Here is a 20,486-nt window from a genome sequence, read left to right as displayed (position 1 = left end):
GGGACAATCACAGCTTCCCTGTGCCAGGGCCTTGCCACCCTCATAGGGAAGAATTTCTTCTAATAGCCAATCTAAACCTCATTTTGAAGCCACTTCTGTTATCCTGTCACAACACGCCTCTGGAAATAACCACTCTGTGTAGCGTTGTCACCTGCGGGTGCGGCAATGATACAAATAATCCGCCCGACGGCACGGACGGGTGAGGATTTTGTTTGCCCGCGCACGTAAGCTGGGAGGTGGGCTCTCTTCACGCTCTGAAGTTAAACCCCAAGTCCCAAACTGCCGGTCGAAACCCCACCATGCATTTTTAGGAGTTCGGAGCTGTTACCACGGCCAAGCGCTTCTCCTCCGCTCTTCCCGGCAGGGCCCTCCTGCCGGTGCCGGAGTGGGGCGGGAGAGGCCCCAGCCGGGCGGGCCCCGCCTGCGGCCCGCCCCCAGCACCCGCCCCGCCCCGGCCGCCCGGCCCTTCCCCGGCCTCAGCCCCATTTGCCCGTTCCCTCCGCAGCGCCATGTGGGTCTCGCCTCGCTCCTTGATGCTCCTACTGCTCATGGGGGTCCTGCGCCATGGCGGAGCCTCAGGTGAGGGCGGTGTGAGCCGGAGCGGGGGGCGCGTGGGGCTGTGGCCGCCATTAAGCGGCCGGAGGAGCGCGGCTCGTACCGGGAACTGCGGGGCTGTGCCCAGGGTCATGGCCAGTGGCAGGGGCTTGCTGCGACTGCAGAGCCTTTCGGGGTGTCCCCGCTGCTGGCCGCTCTCCGGAGGGCGACCTGCCGCTGTCCGGAGGGATGAGCAGGAGTGCGGAGCAAAGCTGCCTCCGGCGCTGCAGAAGCGCTGTGTGTATTCCTGGTTATCTTAATCTTTCATGCGGACAAGGAGAACCACCCTCTTCTTTTATCCCCTTTCCCTCCCTATTCGCTTTTTTTTTTTTTTTTAATACCTTAATTGCTATGAATGCCATAATTTTAACTGTTTCATGGATAATTCGTAATCATTTTGGCCGCGTCGTTGCGGGGGTGCGGTACAGCTGATGCGGCTGGTGTAGGGCTGCATTCCCCCAACAGAAACAAGGTGGCATTCGCTACCTGTGAACGTGAGTTTACATGACAAAGGGAAAATGGCTAAAAGGAGGTTTGGTTTTATCCCCCGACCATGTACACGTGTTCATGGGTTCCCACCACCCTAGTGGATGGTGGGTTGAAAACCACTATTGCTATAAAACTAGGGAAAGGAGCAAAACCTAGAATTTGCAGCTTGGTTCCTAAACTCTTTGTCCGTACTGATGTAATCTGACTTTATTTGGCGTGAGCTTTTTTTGTAATTTCCCTGTGTTCCTGCATGTGACTAAAATAGGAGTCCAGAGTTAAGTGTGCTATAATAAGTATAGTTTGGGAAGATTTACAGTCACTCTTTTTTTTTTTTTTTTTTTTTTCTGGTTAAACTCTTATCTGTTCAAATAAAGGAAAAATAAACAGTTTCCTCTCAGATATAATTCAGAGATAAGCAAGCAGTCCTTCATATCAGGGCCAATATAAGCCTCCTCCTCTTAGTTTTGCTTTATTTTTATACTGCTTCTAACCATAGACTCATAGAATGGTTTGGGACCTCATCTGATTTCAACCCCCCTGCCATGGGCAGGGACACCTTCCAGTTGACCAGGTTGCTCAATGCCCCACCCAACCTGGCCTTGAATGACTGAAGCTTAATTGTCCCAAAGGATACTCTTGGGATACTTTGTAGGCTGCAGGACAGCATTTGGAACCAGTCTCAGGTGTGGAAGGCTTCTCTCTACCCAAGTCTCGTGCCCAAGATCCTAATGGAGAGACAAGTATTCCCTGTTTCTTGCAGGATCTAAAAGCTTTGGCTGGGCACCTGATGGTGGCAAGCAGGTGTGAGAATGAAAGCTCTGCTTTCTTAGACCTTAATGTCCTTAAGATAACTTAAAGGATGCTAACAAGCAGTTTGTCTCCTGGACTTGATGAAAATGGGTCATGTGTTGAGTAATTTTTTTACATTATGTAAAAAGGCAAAGCACCTATGAGACTAAGCAAACTGCTTTGCCTTGAAGGAACCTGTTGTTGTTTTTCCTTGCACGAATGAGGGTGGAGGGGGAAAGTATTTCCCTCGTGAAAAGCTAATAAGCTGTGTAATTTGTGTACCAGAGTCTAGCTGAACATTAGGGTCTTTAAAAAAGGCCACTTGCTTAATGGTTCACTGATTTGAAATTGTCTTGTGGTTATTCAGTTGTGGACACCCACTTTGCAGGGATGGGCTCTGCTAACTCCTAATCCTTGAAGATCCTGCTTCATTTTAAAAGTGCTGATTAGTAAAATCATTGCATGATGGTCTGTGTTACCTCTCTGGGCTTCTGATGGGCTGCAGCTCCTCAAACTTGGTCTTTGTGCAGAAGTGTTTTATACATTGTGTTTGTTGCCTTCCAGGAAGGTCTGTCTTCCTGAGGAGGAGTTCAACTGGCTGTGTTTGCTACATCCAAACTGGGCTGTTTAGTTTTGTAAAAACTAAAGTGAATTTATAGTATAATCAGGACTGAGTGGTGCTTTTGTAAAGGGAGCTTATCTGGGTGAAACTTGTTTGTGCCAGCTGTTTAGTCTATGCAGAGATGATACTTTATAATAAGAAGTTCACACAAATCTCTTCCCTCACTTTTCAGGCTGTAAAAGACCTCTAGCCTGGTGAACAGAAGAGTCCTCTGGGATGGGAATGGTGCAGATGGTGACAAGCCACATTCTGTGGTGTCATCTGCTTTAAGCATCAAGCTGTTCTAAGCATGAGTTTCAGTACACACACAAACAAAGTTTAGAAGCTTTCAGAAATGTTCCTGCTTCTTTTGGGAATGGGGTAGGTGCTGTATTTTTTTGGGGGGAGGGTTCAGTAGTGTGGGAAGACAGACCCTATAGCCAGACTTGCCCATTATCTGTGTCTGCATGGCCTTACAGGTCTGATAGGTTATGGCTCCAGGCTTTATTCTGTTAAGTAACTGTATGCTAATGTTTTTCTTACTCAAACTGGTTGTCAGTCTGAGCTTGCACTTCATTAAATGTCTTCATGTGATTACTTGTTGTTGTACTCCCTGCACTGTAAAGTTCTGTAAAGTTCTCCTTGGCTCCTAGAGCTTGCTTACATCAGGTTATTCTGCATATCCACTGCAAGGTGCTCAGCACCCAGTAGAAATGTGTTTTCTCTGACTGCACAGAACCTCTCTGAGGGAAGGATAATGTTTGAGCATGGCTCTGCAGGTGAAAACTGTTCTGTAAGGGCAGCAGGGGCATTTCTTCAGTTGTTTTTCTTACTGGAAATTGGACTGCTAGGTGTAATCAAGAACCCTGTGTGGTTAACTGCTCTGTGGTGGTGGGGAGTGACACTTGGCTATTGGAGCTGGAAATGTGGTTTACTCAAAGTATCAGAGGAGCCAAGAGCTTGGCACTGAATCAGCACAATGGAAACAGTTCAAGCTGGGTGTAGCCTGGTGGAGAAACTGTGTGTCACAGGGAAGGGATAACAAGTGCAGAGGCTCTGGAATGGTTTGTCTTGTTATTTAAAGTTAGGAATAAAGACTATTGTTCTCAGAAAAGTTCCAGGAGGTTCTATTTCTTTGCTGTCTTTACTGGTTTTGCCCTTCATGTGAGAGAAGAGCTACTGTGGGGTGACAGAGTGGGCTGTTTGCTCTGTTCACCAGTTCTGTGTGCGGGACTATCTGTGCTACAGCTCTGGTGCTGTTTATGGAGTAATACATGCTTGGTGCTCCATCTCTACTCTGCTGCTGCTTGGTTTCAGCAATACTGACTTCCTTTCAGCATCTGTTCAGTTGATAAGCTCTGTAATAGTTTGGGTTCCTCTCATGTATCTAACCCAAAATTAGTCTGATGTGCAGTGACTGTTACAGTCCTTCCTACAGGGCAAGGAAGAGAGCATAGCCTGACACCTTAGAGTGTGTCCAGGCCTTCACTGTTGGAAGCAATAAAACAAGTTGGGATGCCTGAATTTTGCTCCTGTCTCTGTTGCTGACTTGCTGGATCAACTCTCTCACTTGTGAGGTGGAGTTAACTGTGCTGCTGGTCCTGCAGACCTGTCTGGTGGGCCACCTCTGGGCAGGTCAAGCTTGCCTAAAGGAGAAGGTTGCATGCTGTGACCACCACTATGTGGTTGTTGAGGTCTCTGTGTCCTTCAAAGGATGTTTGACAAGACTGAGCTCTCTGTGGCTCAGGGAGTCTAATACCTATCTGCTATTAGAACCAGAGAACTGGTGATAGCAATAGGCCTGGTGAATTGTGAGTTGGTTAATTTAATCAATTAGTCTTGCTCACCATCTTCCCTTTCTGTCTCAGTGTGCCAGGAGTGACTTGTTCAAATAACAGAGATGGAGAAGGCTGGAATGGTGCTGTGGTGTGTGGCTATGGAGCAATTGCTCTTCCAAAAACTTCTTAGAAGGTTCTGTTGCTCTGCAGTGCTTGTCATCTTTTAGGCCTCACTGGAAGTGTGGTTCACTGTGAACAGTAAGCTGAACAGGACTTGTCTGATGGATGTAGATGTTCTTCACCCTGAGTCTCTGCTCTTGTGCCCAGATTTTGAGATAGTGTGTGTCACATGTGCTGTTCTCAGAGCAGTTATGCAAACAGTAAAGCAATATAGAACACCATACCTTAATTCACCACGCTAATTAAACTTGAGAGAGTGCCTCTGCCATTTAGAGTCTCATGATCATGCCGAAGTAGTGGCTGTGTGTCCTGCTGACGAATCTGTCCTTATTTATGCAGAGGCCCCTGGGTATGGGTACAGAGTGGAGGTGAGAAACAAGGCGGAGCAATGCAGTTCTTTCCCCTTGATGTAGATCAGACAGAGAATGTGTATGGTTTCAGCTTTTTTCTTAAAAGAACATCCAAGTGTGAATGTCTGGCGGTTCAGGAAGCTCTGCTGAAGTTTTTAGAGATCAAAGAAAAATATTTTTTGTGCATTGTAAGCATTCACTGTAAATTTCTGAGTGTATAGATGTATAGTCTGTGCATTCTGAATGCTTTTCTTTAGCATTCATACTGCTACTTGCATTTGTGGTAGAGCTTGAGCGATGAGGAAAGAACTGAGGATATCTGAATGTTGCTCAAGGGACTCTGAAGAATCAGAAACTGAAGGATACGCAAAGTTTTTTTTGCAGCTTTAATTTTACATTACTGTGTGAAAATTTGGTGTAGAAGCTTCTACCTTAACACAAACTGCAGATGATGGAGCAGAAAAATGGAGCATCTTTCTTTCCTCACAAGTGGTTTATGAACCCCCATATTTTAGCTGAGTTTTTTTTTGGTGATGCAGTACTGGTATTAATTGAATTTTAGGAGTGAGCGTGTAAGGGTTGAAGTTCTTTCCCTCACTGTGTATGGAATGGAAGAGGCATAACAGCTCCTCTCTGTTAACGTATCAGGAGGCAAAGAAACTGGCTGGAGTCCTTGGCGGGAGAGAGAGAAAAGTAATAGGAAAGCAGTTAGAGAGTACTGGGTATAGTTTCAGGTAAGAAAACTGTCCCCTCCCTTGTGAATGGGAGCCCCCCAGTGTCATCAGCAAGTGTCCCTCGGATGGTGCTGCTGGTGACTCTGTGTTAGGGAACTTGGCAGTACCAGCCCTTCCCAACCGAGGCAACTTCATTGAGGAAGTGTATATGTGTTCAGGCTTGATAAGTTTTTCGGTCTGTTTGGGTACAGAGGAAGGCAGAGGAATTCAGGGAAAAGCCTGGAAGGCATTGTGCAGTCTGTCTGCAACCACCAACCAAAGAGCATCTTGTGGCTTCTGTGTGGCTGCTTCGCTTTCCTCCTTGGCATCCCCTGCCCCTGCAGAACCCAGCACAGGGAGAAGCCAGGCTTGCTTGCAGGACTTGAATGACAAGATAAAGCTGATTTTCAAAGGTCTTATTTCCCAGGTCACATGGTTCTCTTTAAATTAAAATGACAGTGGATCATGGGGTTATGCTCATTGTAAGAAGAAATGGTCTAGGTTGTGTCTAGGAAAAATTAGTCAGATTTTTAGGTCTAGAGATGGGGATGCAGCAGTCCTAATGATTAAAAACTGTTTGGCAGCGAAAAACATGGAATAGCTGAAAGTGGGTAAGTGTATGTATGTAAACTACAGATTTGACTCTGTCTTCTGGAACTTGACTCCAATTCCCATGGTCTGTAGGAATTCACCTGGAAAGTCTGATGGATAATTGTGCAAGTTGGCTGGCTGGTACAAACATACCTGCTTGTATTTGCCAATGATCAGGCAGTTCTCAGTGTCTTCTCTTACTGAATTTTTGGAGTGTAGCTGGCTGGTTGGCTGAGCTGGTGAGCTCAGCTGTATCCAGTCCTGACTCCTGGCAGGAAGCTCTGTCCCTGTGCTCAGGTGAGTGCCAGGCTGCAGAGAAGGTAACCTGGCTGTGTCTGCAGGTACAGCTCTGTGTGCAGCAGTCTCTGAAAGCTTGGTACAGCTCACAGGATGAAAGCAGCACAAAGCAACATCCTGCTCTGCTCCCAGCTGACTAATACTGGGCTACTGGAAACTGCCAGGCTTCCCTGGTAATTGCTTCCCTCTGGGCCAAAAAAACCCCTGTATCTTACTTTTTTATTGTTGTTGGTGGATTTTTTTTTTGTTGTTGTTGTTGTTTTAGTTTTGTTTTGTTTTGTAATGCAGGTCTTCTTGAGCTCTCCTTGGGAAAATTCAGAAATGTACTACTTAACCAGACCAATCCAGTGGAGGCTGTAATCAGGAACATCGCCAGCAATGTGACTGTGGTTATTTTTCAAGCGCATGCCCAGCAGAGTGATGTGGTGATATCCTTTGATAAGGTAAGAGTGTCGCTTCTCTTAAGTGCTGCCTGTCTTTCAACAAAGGACTTGGCTCTGGTACATGTAGGACTAATGGACTGAAGCTGTATAAATAGAGTGTCTTTTACCTGCTTGGCTTTTAGACTGTGCTACTGTACCTTCAAAAATCCTTTCTTGTACTTTTATGTCATAGCTGCTGTTTTGAAAGACTGAATGCCAAAGGAATATCAGAGCTGGCTTGAAAATATTTCAAGGCTCTTTATTTGGTGGGAGTGGTGCTTTTTGTTATGTGGCTCTACTGACTGTTGTCCATCAGCTTGTCACATTAAAACCAGATCTGTGTGTTTGCCAGATTCTCCATACATGATCACTTTGGGATGTTTAGTTGTCTGCTGTTCCCATGGCTTGGATTTAACCACTCTGATATGATGTGTTGTTATCCCAGCTCCTTGTCCTGAGTCTAATCCTCCTTTGGTAACACATGGAGAAATTCTTCCACATACTGCAGTGAAAGCTGCTACTTCTAGACAGCAATAAAAACATTCCTGCTGCTGTACCCTGCATCCCAGTAATGATGGGACAAAATTAACCTAATCAAAAATACTGATTTTTGTTGTTGTGCTGCTGGGAGGCACTGGTATTTGAACAGAACATGGACTAAGCTGATGGAGATCTGACAGCTGCAATCCAGTTCCCCTCTCTCCACCAGCATATTTGAAATCAGAATATAATGGGTGCCAAGAAGTATCGTGGGAAGCTTAGAAGATGAATGATCTGTAACCCAGATGAATGAAGTCACCCAGCTCAGCCATCCTTGCACTGGTCAAACAGCCAGGATTACAGGGCTGAGGCATTACTGTTACACTTGTTCAGTCTTTACTTGCCATTGGTAGAATCCTCTGCTGCCAGTTCAGATCCTCTTTGCATTTATGGGCCTTACCAGGCCAAGGGCAGTGATGCATAAATGTAGCTGTACTGCTTTTAGGGCTGGCCTGCCTCTAGAAATATGAAGTTGAGCCAGACCTTGAAGTCTGCCAGGTCCAATGTGCTTCCTTGCAGCATTGCCTTGGGTAACTGTGGCTGCCTTGGCCAAAGGTACTTTTCATGCTGAAAATGTGGCTGCAGGTCAACTGGCTGTTCCAGCTGTGAGATTGTGATACTGTCATTTCTGCTTATCTTTCCTCAAGAACTCTGGTTCTGGAAGGGATGGTGGTGCTGGGGATTGGGTCACTAGCTGGCCTGGCCCCAAAAACATCTGGCATTGCTAGTGTTAAGGCAGCTGTCATGCAGTCATGTCTGTTCTGGTGGAGATAGGAAGGTGCTTCTGTATGCTGGTTCCCAGAACACTTCCTTGCTGCCATCTCACAACATTTTGTGAGGGATACTCCAGTCATTTTACATTTTTACTAGTCAATCCATTGCCAGATCTACTAGCTAGATTTCACTGCAACTTGTTTGTGATTGGCAGCTCTTTAGTAGTCCTACACTTGTCACTTGGGTTTTTGAGCTGAGACAGACAGTGTGTATGTCAGAGCTCCTTTTTTTCACCAGCTACAGATGCTGTCCAGAGAGACCTTGACAGGTTGAGAAGTGGGCCTATGCAGAACTCATACAATTCAGCAAGGCCAAGTTCAGCAAGGTCCTGCACATGGAGCTGGACCAAGCACAAATGCATTTTGGGCAGAGCCTGATCTGTTGTAACTGGCACTGATGTGTGTGCCTGGCAGGTTTGTGGCAGGAATAGCCTCCTGTGATACTATCAAAATACAGAAATATTATCAAGCTGTGGTAGAAATCTTCTCAAAAAGACCTACTTGTTTCTACAATTTGTTTCTGTGCAGACTCCGTCGGTGAACAGCTCAGGAATTGGGGTGGACAAAGGGCTGGTGTCCATCCTTCGGCCTGAGCAGACTGTATGTACGTGGTACCTGCGTGCCCTGGGTGCTGGCCAGGTGCTCAGCACCGCCATCTCCATTCCCTACATGGAGAAAGGTATGTGCTCAGGGTATGCCAGCTCTGCAAGTGTTGACCTTTCAGTCTTACATGGTGGAAATCTGATAGAGGTACCAGAAATTCCTTTGAAATGGGCTGAAAATGTTTTTATTGTCACTGCTGAATTGTGAGTTGTGTATAGGATGTTCTCTATGGTCTTGCTATGACTTAAGCCTTAGAATAGAAAACTGCTGTGCATGTGATCATGGAATCACAAATCTGTTTGTATTGGAAGGGGGCCATAAAGATCATCCAGTTCCACCCCCTCTGCCATGGGCAGGGACACCTTCCACTATCCCGGGTTGCTCAGAGCCCCATCCAGCCTGGCCTCAGACACTTCCAGGGATGGAACAGCCACAGCTTCTCTGGGCCTCCCCACCCTCACAGGAAAGAATTTCTTCCTCATATTGATGCCTTGAGAGGCTGAACCTGGAACAGAGACTAGACAGAGCTAAAGGAATAAAGTAGGTATTTATTGAAAGGCCTTAATGAATATACCTTGGGCAGTACAAGAGCCTGGCCAGGGCTACAGCCAAGATGGACACAAACTGGTCACAAAATGGATGACCAGTCATGAGGTCTCACACTTTCATAAGTTTTGGTCCATTTGCATATTGGAGTTAATTGTCCAATTATAGCTTCAGGTTATGAAGTTCCATCCTCCTTGTTGCTCTCTTCAGTTCTCTGTTGTTTATACCTTTTGGGCCTGAAACTTTTAATGGCTGTCCTTGGTCTCAAGCTGGAGAGGGATTGTTTTGTCTACCTACCCTGTGAAGAGAGCTTACTGACATCTAATATGAAGCTCAGAGCTACACACCTAGGCAGCACAGAATCTGAAAAATATGAAAGCTAAAACTCAAGGCATGAATATCCAAGCTAAATCTACCCTCCTTCAGCTTAAAGCTTTTACCCCTTGTCCTGTCATCCCTAGGCCCTTGTAAAAATTCCCTCTCCAGCTTTCTTGTAGGCTCCCTTCAGGTATAGGAAGGCTGCTGGAAAGGTCTCCTCAAAGCCTTTTCCAGGCTGAACAACCTCTACTCTGAGCCTTTGCTCATAGGAGAGGTGCTCCATCCCTCTGGTCATCTTCATGGTTCTCCTTTGGACTAACTCCAGCAGGTCCACATCCTTCTTGTGTTGGGGTGGGGTCTTGCCAGAGCAGAGTAGAGGGGCAGATCCCCCCTGTCTGGCCCTGCTGCCCACTCCGCTTTGCATGCAGGATATTGGTGTCTGTCTGGGCTGTGAGCACATGTTGCTGGGTCATGTCAAGCTTCTCTTCAGCCAATACCCCCAAGTGCTTCTCCTCAGGGCTGCCCTCAATCCATTCCCCACCCAGCCTGTGTTTGTGCTTGGGATTGCCCTGAGCCATGTGCAGGACCTGGCAGGAGCTTGTATCCTTCCGTTCCAACACTCCAGTCACTGGAGCCACCCATGTGAGGGGACCTGTCACAGGCTGCAGTGAAACCCTTTTGCTGCCTGCAGGGCCAGAACCTGATGATTTTCTGTGCTCAGCAAGTAATTGTGCCTGCAAGCATGTAACTGCAGTTGTGTTCTCTGTGTTCTAGATCCTATTCCTGGAGGCTGCAATCTAGAATTTGACTTGGAAGTGGATCCAAATATTTACCTGGACTACACGTTGGTTGATATACACATCAAGTTTGCCCCTGCAAACTTGGGATATACCAGGTGTGTGGAAAACTTCAGTGCACTGAGCAATACCTTCTCTCCTGTGTTTGGCCAAAAGGCTAAAATAAGACCTTGCTGTAACAGCTGAACCATCCAGCTGCTGGCAGGAATCTTGTTTGCTGCAACAAATGGAAATGGGGAAAAGGAGGAGGGGAAGAGGTACTGCATGAGAGAGATAAAGGTGCAGAGTTACATCTTGTGGGGGAGGTTATGCAACTTCAGAAATGTAAGAGGTCAGTAAATACTGGATCTTTCCATTCCCTGTAACAGCTTAATTTGTTTGAGAAGCAGTTGTATGTTACAGCCAGTTTTATTTCTTTCCTAGTATTAAAGCATGATAATGACCTAGAGTTTTGTTTAACTTGAGACTTCAAGTTAAAAGACATTATTTCCTGAATGGTGCCTGGTGTCACAAGTGATAGGTAGGGAATGGGGAAGACTGTTCAGAACTGCATGGGAAGACAAACAGTAATGTTGTGGTCTTTGGCTGTTGTGGCCTCCTGGAATTCTCGTTACGGCAATTCATAGGAAGCCTCTGTAAGTGTAAAGGCAGTTACCACCACTGCCACCACCTGTGCCAGGGTGGTTCTGTGTGATGCTGCTGTGCCCTGTGTTCACAAATACAGTCCAGCTTTGAGTTAGCTGCTGGTGTGCACCTCTAAAGAGTAGAGGCAAACCCTGTGGACAGGTAACTGCTGAAAACTAATGTTAAGATCTGGGGCCTTGTGGCCGATGTGTTTTTCATTGCAGAGGAGCAAACCCGCCCTCCTGTGATTCAGGGACTGGTCAGAGCTCCCGGTGGCGGTTGCGCTACGATGTGTACCAGTACTTCTTGCCCGAGAATGACCTGTCTGAGATGGTGCTCATGAGCCACATACGGAAAATGTCTGGGGTGCAGAGTGTCAAAGCCAATGGCATTAAGGTGAGCCTGAAGCACTGGGTACCAGCCATGTGGCAGTGGGGCTCTCTTGTTTTCTCCTCCCCTGTGCTTATTTTCCTGGAGGGGAGACGTGAGCAAGCTCCCTGGCCCTGCTGGGGAGTGGAATGGCAGCCTTGCCTGCATTTCCAGGAGGCCAGACCTGGGTCAGTAGGCTGGTAGGGAGCCTGAACTGTGCCCTCAGGCAGAGAGGAGCAAAAGAGGAGTGGAAGAATCTTCTCCCCTGTCAGAAATCACAGTAGTGCTGGAGGGAAGGTTTCTCTCCTGTGAGCCTTTAACAGAGGTATTTATTTTTCCAGATGCTTACGCTGACAGCTGATGACAAGACCAGTATCTACTTCTCCTCACTTCCTGGACAAGGTGTGATCTACAATGTCATAGTGTGGGATCCTCTTTGGAACAGTTCTGCTGCATACATACCTGTGCATACATATGCCTGCAGCTTTGCTGACCTGGTGGATAACTGCTCTTCCCTCAGTAAGTTGGGAATTGTATGTCCGCGCCAACTCTGCAGCTTGTTGTGCTCCAATGTGCCAAATGGGTTTTAAGATTCTCTTCTCAATTTGTGCAGGAGACCTTTGTTTTACATTGTGTATATTTTGTTACTTTATGGTAACTGCTTCTTGTTTGCAAGACAAGTAACACTAAGGAGAACCGTTAGGAATTAAAGTTAACTTAATGGCGGTTTAATATGTGTCTTGCAAATGTAACTCTGAATGCTATAGTGCCACCCCAGCTTTGTCCATTTCTACTGGATACATAATTTAAAATAACCTTTGGGACTGCGGGTGCTGGATGTGAAGTTGAGCTAATAAAACACAGACTAGGCTCCAGCCAGATTTTGCTAACTGCTGGTGCTAACAGGAATCCTGCAGGTATTTTGAAAGGAGGCAGCCATCTAAAACAAGAATGAAGATAATGTCAGAAGTAGTGCTACTTTGTACAAAGCTATATAATGATGGAATTTGTGCAGAAACAGCAAACCTGCCACTCCTCTTATGAATCCAGAAGGGACACAAGTAATTGGTAGAATTTGGTTCATAAAGTAAAATTTGTTCTCATTTTCTTATATGCTGTGACATAAGTGACTGTTGTCAAATTCAGTGTTGGTCCTATGACAATGTGAGACAAATTATCAAGGCTAAACTTCTCTAATTCAGAGCACATGGAAAACATGGTTTACTTCTGCAAATAGCTTAAATATAGGTAAGAAATTTGTATGGAAGATAGAGGTAAGCCATAATGGGATGCTGATGATCATTTTTGTTGCATAGCAAATGTATGAGAGGGAGACAAATGGTGAAGGCTGCAGTGATTAAGCCTATAGCTGCTGCCTGGGTCACTAATCCCATAGAACTGATTTTTATAGATGACTGGATGTCCCTTTTTTTAAACCTGAGCAGAGACTTTTCCAGCAAATTTATATCTGTATTATAAACAAGTTACATATACTTACAGAAATTTCTCTTGAATCAGGAGGAAGCTCTTGATTTCTTAATCAGTCTGGGACTATTTCAATATTCTGTTGGAGATCTTACCAAGCTAACTGTTAGTTCAGGCATTGCAGATCTGACAGAGTGGCAGCTCTCAAGTTGTTAGTAAAGTTTGTGACAGCAACCTGACCTTACCTTAATCTCTTTGTTGGGACTACTAGGTGGAATGCTCTACTAAACCTACCTTTCTTCTTGTAGGTAAACTCTCTACCAGAGTATTCTTCACTGCTTTTGCTGTTCTTGGTCTTTTCACCTGTTTTTTTGGACACAGATTCTGGAAAACAGGTACTGAATACTTCATTTCATCTCGTACATCTGGCTGGAACTTCATAAATGTTACTCTGTGTAACTTAGAATGGTAGTGTTATTACCAAAATTCACTTGATAGTGATGCTGTGCCAGTTAGGTCCACTGCTTTGCTTTTATGGGCTCTGAGCCTTTAAGCTTAGAGCAGGAGGTTTTTGGGATGTAAAGAATAGGAGCGTAGAACTAGGGTTCTATGTTCTATGGGCAATATAGCTATAAATATGTAATTTTGGACTATCTGTAGTGCTTGAGGACATCCCTGTCGAGAACAAAATGTTGTCTGGCTCTCCTTTTGTGAGCTGCTATGTTCCTTCCCCGTGGTAATATGAAGATGTCTGAAGATCCACTGAAGTGGGCTAGGTATGAAGCTTGCTAAATACTTTTTCCTTCTTCTCTAGACTTATTCTTCATGGGCTTCATTGTTGCAGCATTCGTCTTCTTTGTGTTCATTACCACGGTAACTGGCCTTAGTTATGATGGTGAGTAGATGTGTCAGGATATCCTGTGCTCTTCCCAAACTCTTGTTAGGAACCCTTCAGGTACAATCTCAGTAGTGCTGTTGGCCAGCCACAGGAAGGATAGCAGGGTGATGCCTGGATGCTTGAGCTCTGATTGCCATAATAGCTGAAAATGCAGCAGAGTAAGTGTTCCTTCCAGCATCACAGTGATGCAGAATTAATAGCTGATTTAATTTCAGTATCTACTCAAGGAAGATAAGAGGTGTTTGGAAACTCTGGAAATTTGCAACATACTTTCTTCCTACTTGCACAATGCATGGACCTCGGTTTCAGATCAAATGTAGGTTTCATCTGTAAAATGGAAGTAGGTGGTCTGGGCCCAGTTTGTTAGACTGGACAGAATTAGTTCTTTCTGTCTGTCCCACCTCATAGAATTCCTTTTTTGATACATGTGCAGTAGCTGGTAGCCACCTGAACTCCCTGGGAACTCAGGGTCTCCACTGCCACTCTTTCAGCAGCACATCCCCAGCTGCAGGCTGGCATCTAAGTAAAGTGCATGAAGCACGTTCTGATACTTTTATTTGTTACCTCATGCAAAGGTAAAATGCCAAACATGCATGTAAATAAAGCTGCTGAATATATTACTGCAGGAACTGAAGTTTCCAGAATGCTGGAATCTTCTCTTCTCTCTTTCAGTGCGTCTTATTTTGACAGCAGTGGCTGGAATCATTGGAGGCCTGCTCTTGGTTGTGAGCTGGTGGAGATTTGGCTCTGTCCTGCTCAGCATGCTTGTTATTGGACTTGTGTTGGGATTTCTCTTCTCATCAACGCTCTTCTTTACTCCCCTAGGTAAGCACTGTAATCCTCTGCTTGGTGAGCGCTGTGTTCCTGCAGTGCTGCAGGCACACTGCAAGGCTCAAGATTGAATGGCACTCTCTGGTTTATCTTACTGGGATGTTTAACGTTCCCTTTCCAGTGCTGGGAGGAATAGACATGTACCTGAAAGCTTCTTTCAGCTGTGCTATAATTAAAAGTACTTGGGGAAAAGGGAACTGATTGTTTTGCAGAGAACTTGGTGACTCTTCCTACTTAAACTGTGTGCCATCTCTGGAACACCAGCTCTGCTCCAGGAATGCACTTGCTCTCTTGTTCTCTGTCCAGAACAAATCCCAGAAGAAAATCTACAGTCGAATTTGAAGGTTTCAGGCATAAAGGCCTTAGACAAATTGCTTAAAAGCCAGTAAGCCTGCTGAGCTGGAGCTCAGCATCAGCTATTGTAATTTTCAGTCTCAAAACTTCTTTCCCCCTGACCTCTGGTGAATCCATAGGCCTTAGAAGGCAGGGGGAGCAAAGAAGGGTTTTCCTTAAGCCCAGAAGAATTTGTTGCCTGGTGGTGTGGTGATGGCTACATTTGCACCATACTCTGGAGTCTGATGCAGATTTTTAGCTTGGAAACCCATAGAGGCAACAAAACAGCTTCTTCTTGGGCTGTAGTACTCTGGTACTTTTAATTCTTACGAGGTGAGGAATGTGTACCTTGTCAAAAATTGTTGTTCCATGGACAAGATCTGGTGTTCCAGCACAGAGTACAGGACCTGTGCTCAACTGGGACAGTTTTTCTGTTCTTGATTAACTGTTCCAATACATCTTAAATAGTCAGGATTTGAGCTCAAAAGCTGGGCTTTTCAACAATGTGCTCCAGGTATTTCTGAATGTAGAGAATTTTGAGGGGGAAAAGCTGACCCCCAAACACTTGTGAAAAAGGGAATGTTTCCCTCACTGCTGAATGTGGTGTCTTGACAGGAGACTACAGGGTCTTCCGTGACGATGTGGTGTTCTGGGTGACCTTTACTTGTGTAGCCTTGATGATTCCAGTGCTTTTTGTTGGCTGCCCAAGAATTGTAAGTAACTGCTGTCACCTCAGAAGGAAGGAGGGAGAAGGGGGATCAGACTTCTTAATGCAAAATATTGTCCCATGGAAGATGTACAGAAAACTTAGCGCAGCTTTGTGAAGCTCTGCACAAGGCCAGTTGCAGGCAGATCTTGTTTAGCCCCACTTGTGCTAAATGGTCCAGAAGCAAAGGAATCACTTGTTTTGCACACAGCATCCACTAAAACCTGCATTTAGTTGACTTCTGCTGTCTTATCAGATAGGCTGGATAACAGGTGTGTGCAGCTGATTTATTACAGAAGAACTGATAAAAATTATAAAATACTTGTCCAGAAAAGCTGTGGTTGCCCCATCCCAGGCAGTGTCCAAGGCCGGGTTAGACAGGAGTTGGAGCAACCTGAGATAGTAGAAGGTGTCCCTGCCCATGACAGGGGGTTGGAACTGGATAGGCTTTCAGGTCCTTTTCAATCCTGGCCTTTCCATGATTCTATGATTCTACTGTCGTAGGGAGGTGGGGAATAAAGAGTGTTCATCAGTCTCCTAAAGCTGTGTTTTTTCTCCCTGTCTAGCTGAACATCTTGGCTTCTGGAATAGTGGGCTCTTACACAGTGATCCTGGCCATTGCTTGCTATGTCTACACAAGCCTTGCTTACATCACCTTAGACCTGCTCAGAAGGGTCCTCAACAGTTACTTCAGCAGAGCTTACACCAATGTGCCTTTTCAAAGGAATGGTGAGTCTTCCTGAGACTTTATTCTCTTTTTAAGGAGGAATTACTGCCTCTTTGGTTCTGTTGTAAACAGTAGAGTGAGGGCAGGAAGGAGAACACAATACAGTGTGAGATTTAACATCCACATGAGAAATTCTAGTCCTTCAAAAGCAGTACTGAGTAGATTCAAAGGCAGGAACCTTCCTGCAGGTGTTGTGACAAAGGCCGTTGTGAAAGGTGCTGCTCAGACTTGTGCTGGCAGCTTGCAGAGGAGTGTGCAGAGTGGGCAGTCAAAGACTTTATACTGTGAAGAGACTCTTCCAACTGCCCCTGTGTCCTGCCTCTACATGGAGTCACTCTGGGCATCTGAGGATGTGGGGATGATATTTCATTCCTTTCTGTCATGGAACTAGTTCAGTGTTTGTGCTTGGGAAAGCAAGGAATGTTCTGCTTTGCTACAGGAATCTGTTTCTCTTTTTCCAGACTTCATCATCCTGTCAGTCTGGGCAATGCTGGCCCTCAGTGGGGTCACTGTGCAGCTCCGCCGGGAGAGGAGTGAGGTGCCCTTCCCACCACATCCCTATCTCATCTGGAAGAGGGAAAGGGAGCGTAGAAGCACCAATGTCTTAGACCCCAGCCATCATATCCCTCCCCTGAGAGAGAGGATCCACAACAAGCTGCTGCATATCAAAGAGTTCTTCCAGAAAGACCAGCGAGCTGGGGAGAGAACTCCACTGCTTCTGTAACTTGCCAAATAACTGGTGGAATGGAGAGGGAGGATCTGGGAATGGTGAGATGATTACCAGCAACCAGCAGTGGTACAAGATTTACCACTGCTAATTTGTCCTACTGAATAAGAGATTGCTGCTTGGTCAGCTTGGCAAAGCAGTTACCTGTCCAGTACACTACATGCTGTTTGTGACTTCTCTGTGACACACTCTGCCTGCTGCAACCTCCTTGTGTCCAGTTGCAGAATTCTGCCAAGGACAGGCACTGATCCTGTGGGGTCTACTTTGCTGTTTGGGTATGTGAAATATCAAACAGGCCTTGGAAAGCAACCTACTGATTGTTCCCTTGCCTGTGGAAATGTCTGCTGAGGCAGTGCCCAACTTGCTCTCAAGAGTGGGCAGCCTGTCCAGCTGTGAGGGGAGGGATAGGGACTGGACATACAAGGAGTTCTTCCATCAGGAACTGAGCATCTCCTTCTAACAGGTACAAAACGTGTGGCTGCAGGCACACTGCTTTCCAATAAGTGTTACTGAACCTTGCAAGCTGAACTGAGTGACTTGAATTGAAACTGCACTGAGTTAACTGTAGTCCGTGTGCACTGTGGGGCTTGGGAACGGGGACTGATCTGAGACAAGAAGACTTTTTCCTTTGCTTTTGGGTGGTTTTGTAGCAAGCCAGTCATCTGGTCTCTGTGCAGAGATGGTTGTTAAGAGGACACAAGAGGTTTGTCTCTCTGTTTGCTTTCTGAACAGCCTGTTCTTGTTTTTGCTCTGGTATAGTATATTTTCTAATGGTGCTGTCATAAAAGAAAGAAGTAAATAAGCTCTTTGTAGCCAATTGCAATTTTTTTCCCCTGAAGTTGGCTGAAACACTAATTGTTTATTTTTAATCATCTTTTAATTTTGTCTTTAAGGGATGAAAATAGCATTCAGCTAGCAAGATACTGACTAGGAACCTTGCTGACTGAATGTGTTCTTTACCTATTTGAATTGCATCTGCCTAAAGCAGAATGTAGTATAAAAACAGATGAGGGACCAATCTCATGTGGTGGCTTTATGCTCTTCTTTAAAAAAAAAAAACCAAAAAAACCCAAGAGTCATTTTCAAAATGTCAGCTGGAGCAATGTTTTTTTGGCTCATCCCAAAGAGACCTGAAGGTGTTTTACCTGTGCTTGTCCCTTGTGCCCTGTCCTGGTCTCCTGTGGGAGTCTGTCATGCACTGAAGGATGGCTCATGTCTCACATGCTGTACCTTGACACAGGGTATGGTGACTCTTCCTCCTCCTCCCTGTGTCTGAACCTTCAGTGAGGGCAGATGAGTGCACAGTCCTGCCTGTGTGAGGTGAGTGGCTGCTCAGGTGCCTGCATGGAGTCTCCATGAGGGAATTCCCCAGGGGTGGAAGCTTAAAGCTCAGCCACCACTTTAAATTCTTGGTAGGAAATCTGTAAGAAACAGCTCTGAGGAAACTAGCAAAATAACTTTTTTCTGGGAACTTTGTTGGAAGTTAGACAGGAATGAATGACTTTTAAATGGCTTTTCTTAAGGAGTGAGAGCTCAAAGACAGTGTCTGAGGTGACTGAATCCTTCTGATGTTCAGAGAAAAATCTCATCCTTGCTTGGAGCTGGAGTATCTGCCTCAAACAGCAAAGCAAGGCTGAAATCCTGCAGTTTGGGTCTGGTTTCCCTGTGCTGTTGTGTGGCACATGGGGTAAACAAGGAGCTCTTCCCCAGGTCTCTGCCTGTCCTCCCTGCACTCATCCTGAGCATGTCTCTGCCATGTGTCATGGCAAGCAGCAAAACCTTCTGTGGTATAGAAATGCTCTTAAACATGTTTACCTTGGTGGCTTTTTATAACTGCTGCAATTAACATTGTGCAAGAAACAAGTTTGACTTTAATTTTCTATATCTTTTATAATAAAGATGTCTTTTAAAAAATATTGAAACTAAAGGGGTCTCTTTGAATTCAATGATGCTTTTACAGTTTAGCCTCGCCTTTGATCTTGTAGGGAGAGTTTGCTTTGAAAAATTTCTTATGGCCAAGGGCTGAGGTGGGGGAGCTTGGCTGGCATTACAGTGACACCCAGAGGCTGAGAGTGTGGCATGTGCTCTGTGCAGCCACTGAGGGAAGTGTGTGGTCCAGAGAGGCTTTTTTTTGAGAGCTTTGTCAGATGAGGCTTTGGAGAACAAAGGAATGATTGTCATCCCTTTCTTGCCTGAAAACTGGTCTGCAAGGTCACATAGGAATCTTCTAGCAGAAGTGGGCTTTGAACTCTTTTTCTGAGATCCTGACTTGGAGATTGTATTTCCATTTTTTGTTTCTGCCAAGAGATGGTTCAGGAGTTCTCTTCCATAGTCCCTAAGCCACAGCAAGTAACAGTGATGATGATCAGAATACATGAACTGACCCACTGTGGTGTTGAAGGGGTATTTTCAAGGCTTTTTTTGTGTACCCCTTGAGGTCCAGGATGAAATCTGTTTAAGGTGCCGTCCAGCACAAACCCTTTCATGAGTCTGTGATTCCCTGCTGTCCTTGATCTGGAAAGGCTTTCAGAAAAGAGGGAGCTCCTCCAGAGGAATCAGTAGGCTCCATCTCAAAATATGCATTTTTCACTGAGCCTTGGAGCTTTTCATTTCTCTGCCTTCTGACCCGTCAGCAGCTGTAGGCCTGCAGTGATCTTGGCAGCGTTTTTTTGGGGCGAGCTTTAGTGGAACTTTGGTTCCTGGTTGGTTTCTCCAGTGAAGAGTCAGCATAAGAAACACTGAGCTTTTGGGTATGCAAGGTGAATATTGTGTTGGGTTATTGTGTCCTTACTCAGGAGCGGGAATGCATCGCTATATTGATATATCCAGATTTATTTGGATTTTGCCACTGTCCATCTGGTTGCCCTCCCCTCCCACATCCTGGATTTGTAGGCTCTGGTATCAGTTTTCTCTGGAAGCAATAGCTCCCTTAACACTTGTGTGTTCAACAGATGCTTGTTGTTAATTATATTTACTTTATTGCTCTCAGAGCCTGTCTGCTCCAGGCAGCCAGCTGACTCCTGCTGAGCATGAAGGGCTTTGTGCTTCCTTGCATGCTGGGAGAAGTCAACTTCAAACCAGAGCAATAAATGAGCTCATTTTGGGGGCGAGAGGGAGTGACAGGAGAAGAGGGTTGTGTAAAACTTCCCTGCCTGCTTCAGAACTAGATCTTCACAAGGCTGCCTTGTCAGAAAAAGCAGCAGTTCCAACTTTTCCATCTTATCTAGTGTAACAACAGATTATCTAATATGCTCAAAATGAGCTGGGTTTTTTTTTTTTTTTTTTTTTTTTTTAATCCTGAAGCAAAGAAGCACCAGTAGAGAATTGTAGGAGGCAGCTGCTCTTTGCTTAGCCAGGAATGTAATGAGTTGCAGATGATGAGTCATTTAAAAATTTGTTTACGGTATTCCTGAATGTAGTATTGGAAAAGGGAAGGTGCTGATCACCCTGCATCCATCGGTGTGC

At 45.5% G+C, this 20,486-nt stretch overlaps 1 protein-coding gene across 1 annotated transcript; it reads left to right on the top strand.

Annotated features, from left to right (window-relative positions):
• Positions 1 to 266: 266 nt before the first annotated feature.
• Positions 267 to 18,948, top strand: TM7SF3 (transmembrane 7 superfamily member 3). The gene is made up of 12 exons (XM_053978474.1): positions 267 to 579; positions 6,671 to 6,825; positions 8,646 to 8,796; positions 10,359 to 10,479; positions 11,230 to 11,401; positions 11,716 to 11,893; positions 13,108 to 13,194; positions 13,614 to 13,694; positions 14,370 to 14,522; positions 15,477 to 15,574; positions 16,134 to 16,296; positions 16,756 to 18,948. Exons 1-12 carry the CDS (start codon positions 510 to 512, stop codon positions 17,016 to 17,018), a joined length of 1,692 nt encoding a protein of 563 aa, XP_053834449.1. The 5' UTR covers positions 267 to 509; the 3' UTR covers positions 17,019 to 18,948.
• Positions 18,949 to 20,486: the final 1,538 nt, after the last annotated feature.

The sequence above is a fragment of the Vidua macroura genome, chromosome 5, assembly GCF_024509145.1.
Source record: "Vidua macroura isolate BioBank_ID:100142 chromosome 5, ASM2450914v1, whole genome shotgun sequence".
NCBI classification, from domain to species: domain Eukaryota; kingdom Metazoa; phylum Chordata; class Aves; order Passeriformes; family Viduidae; genus Vidua; species Vidua macroura.
Note: the sequence above shows the minus strand (reverse complement) of the source record. Positions and strands in the feature narration are given on the sequence as shown.

Excerpts from the sequence above, each read along its gene's own strand:
- TM7SF3 (XM_053978474.1), top strand. The coding sequence starts at position 510 with ATGTGGGTCTCGCCTCGCTCCTTGATGCTCCTACTGCTCATGGGGGTC. Across the intron at positions 6,826-8,645 it reads TGGTGATATCCTTTGATAAG|ACTCCGTCGGTGAACAGCTC; the intron begins GTAAGAGTGTCG and ends GTTTCTGTGCAG. Across the intron at positions 11,402-11,715 it reads TCAAAGCCAATGGCATTAAG|ATGCTTACGCTGACAGCTGA; the intron begins GTGAGCCTGAAG and ends TTATTTTTCCAG.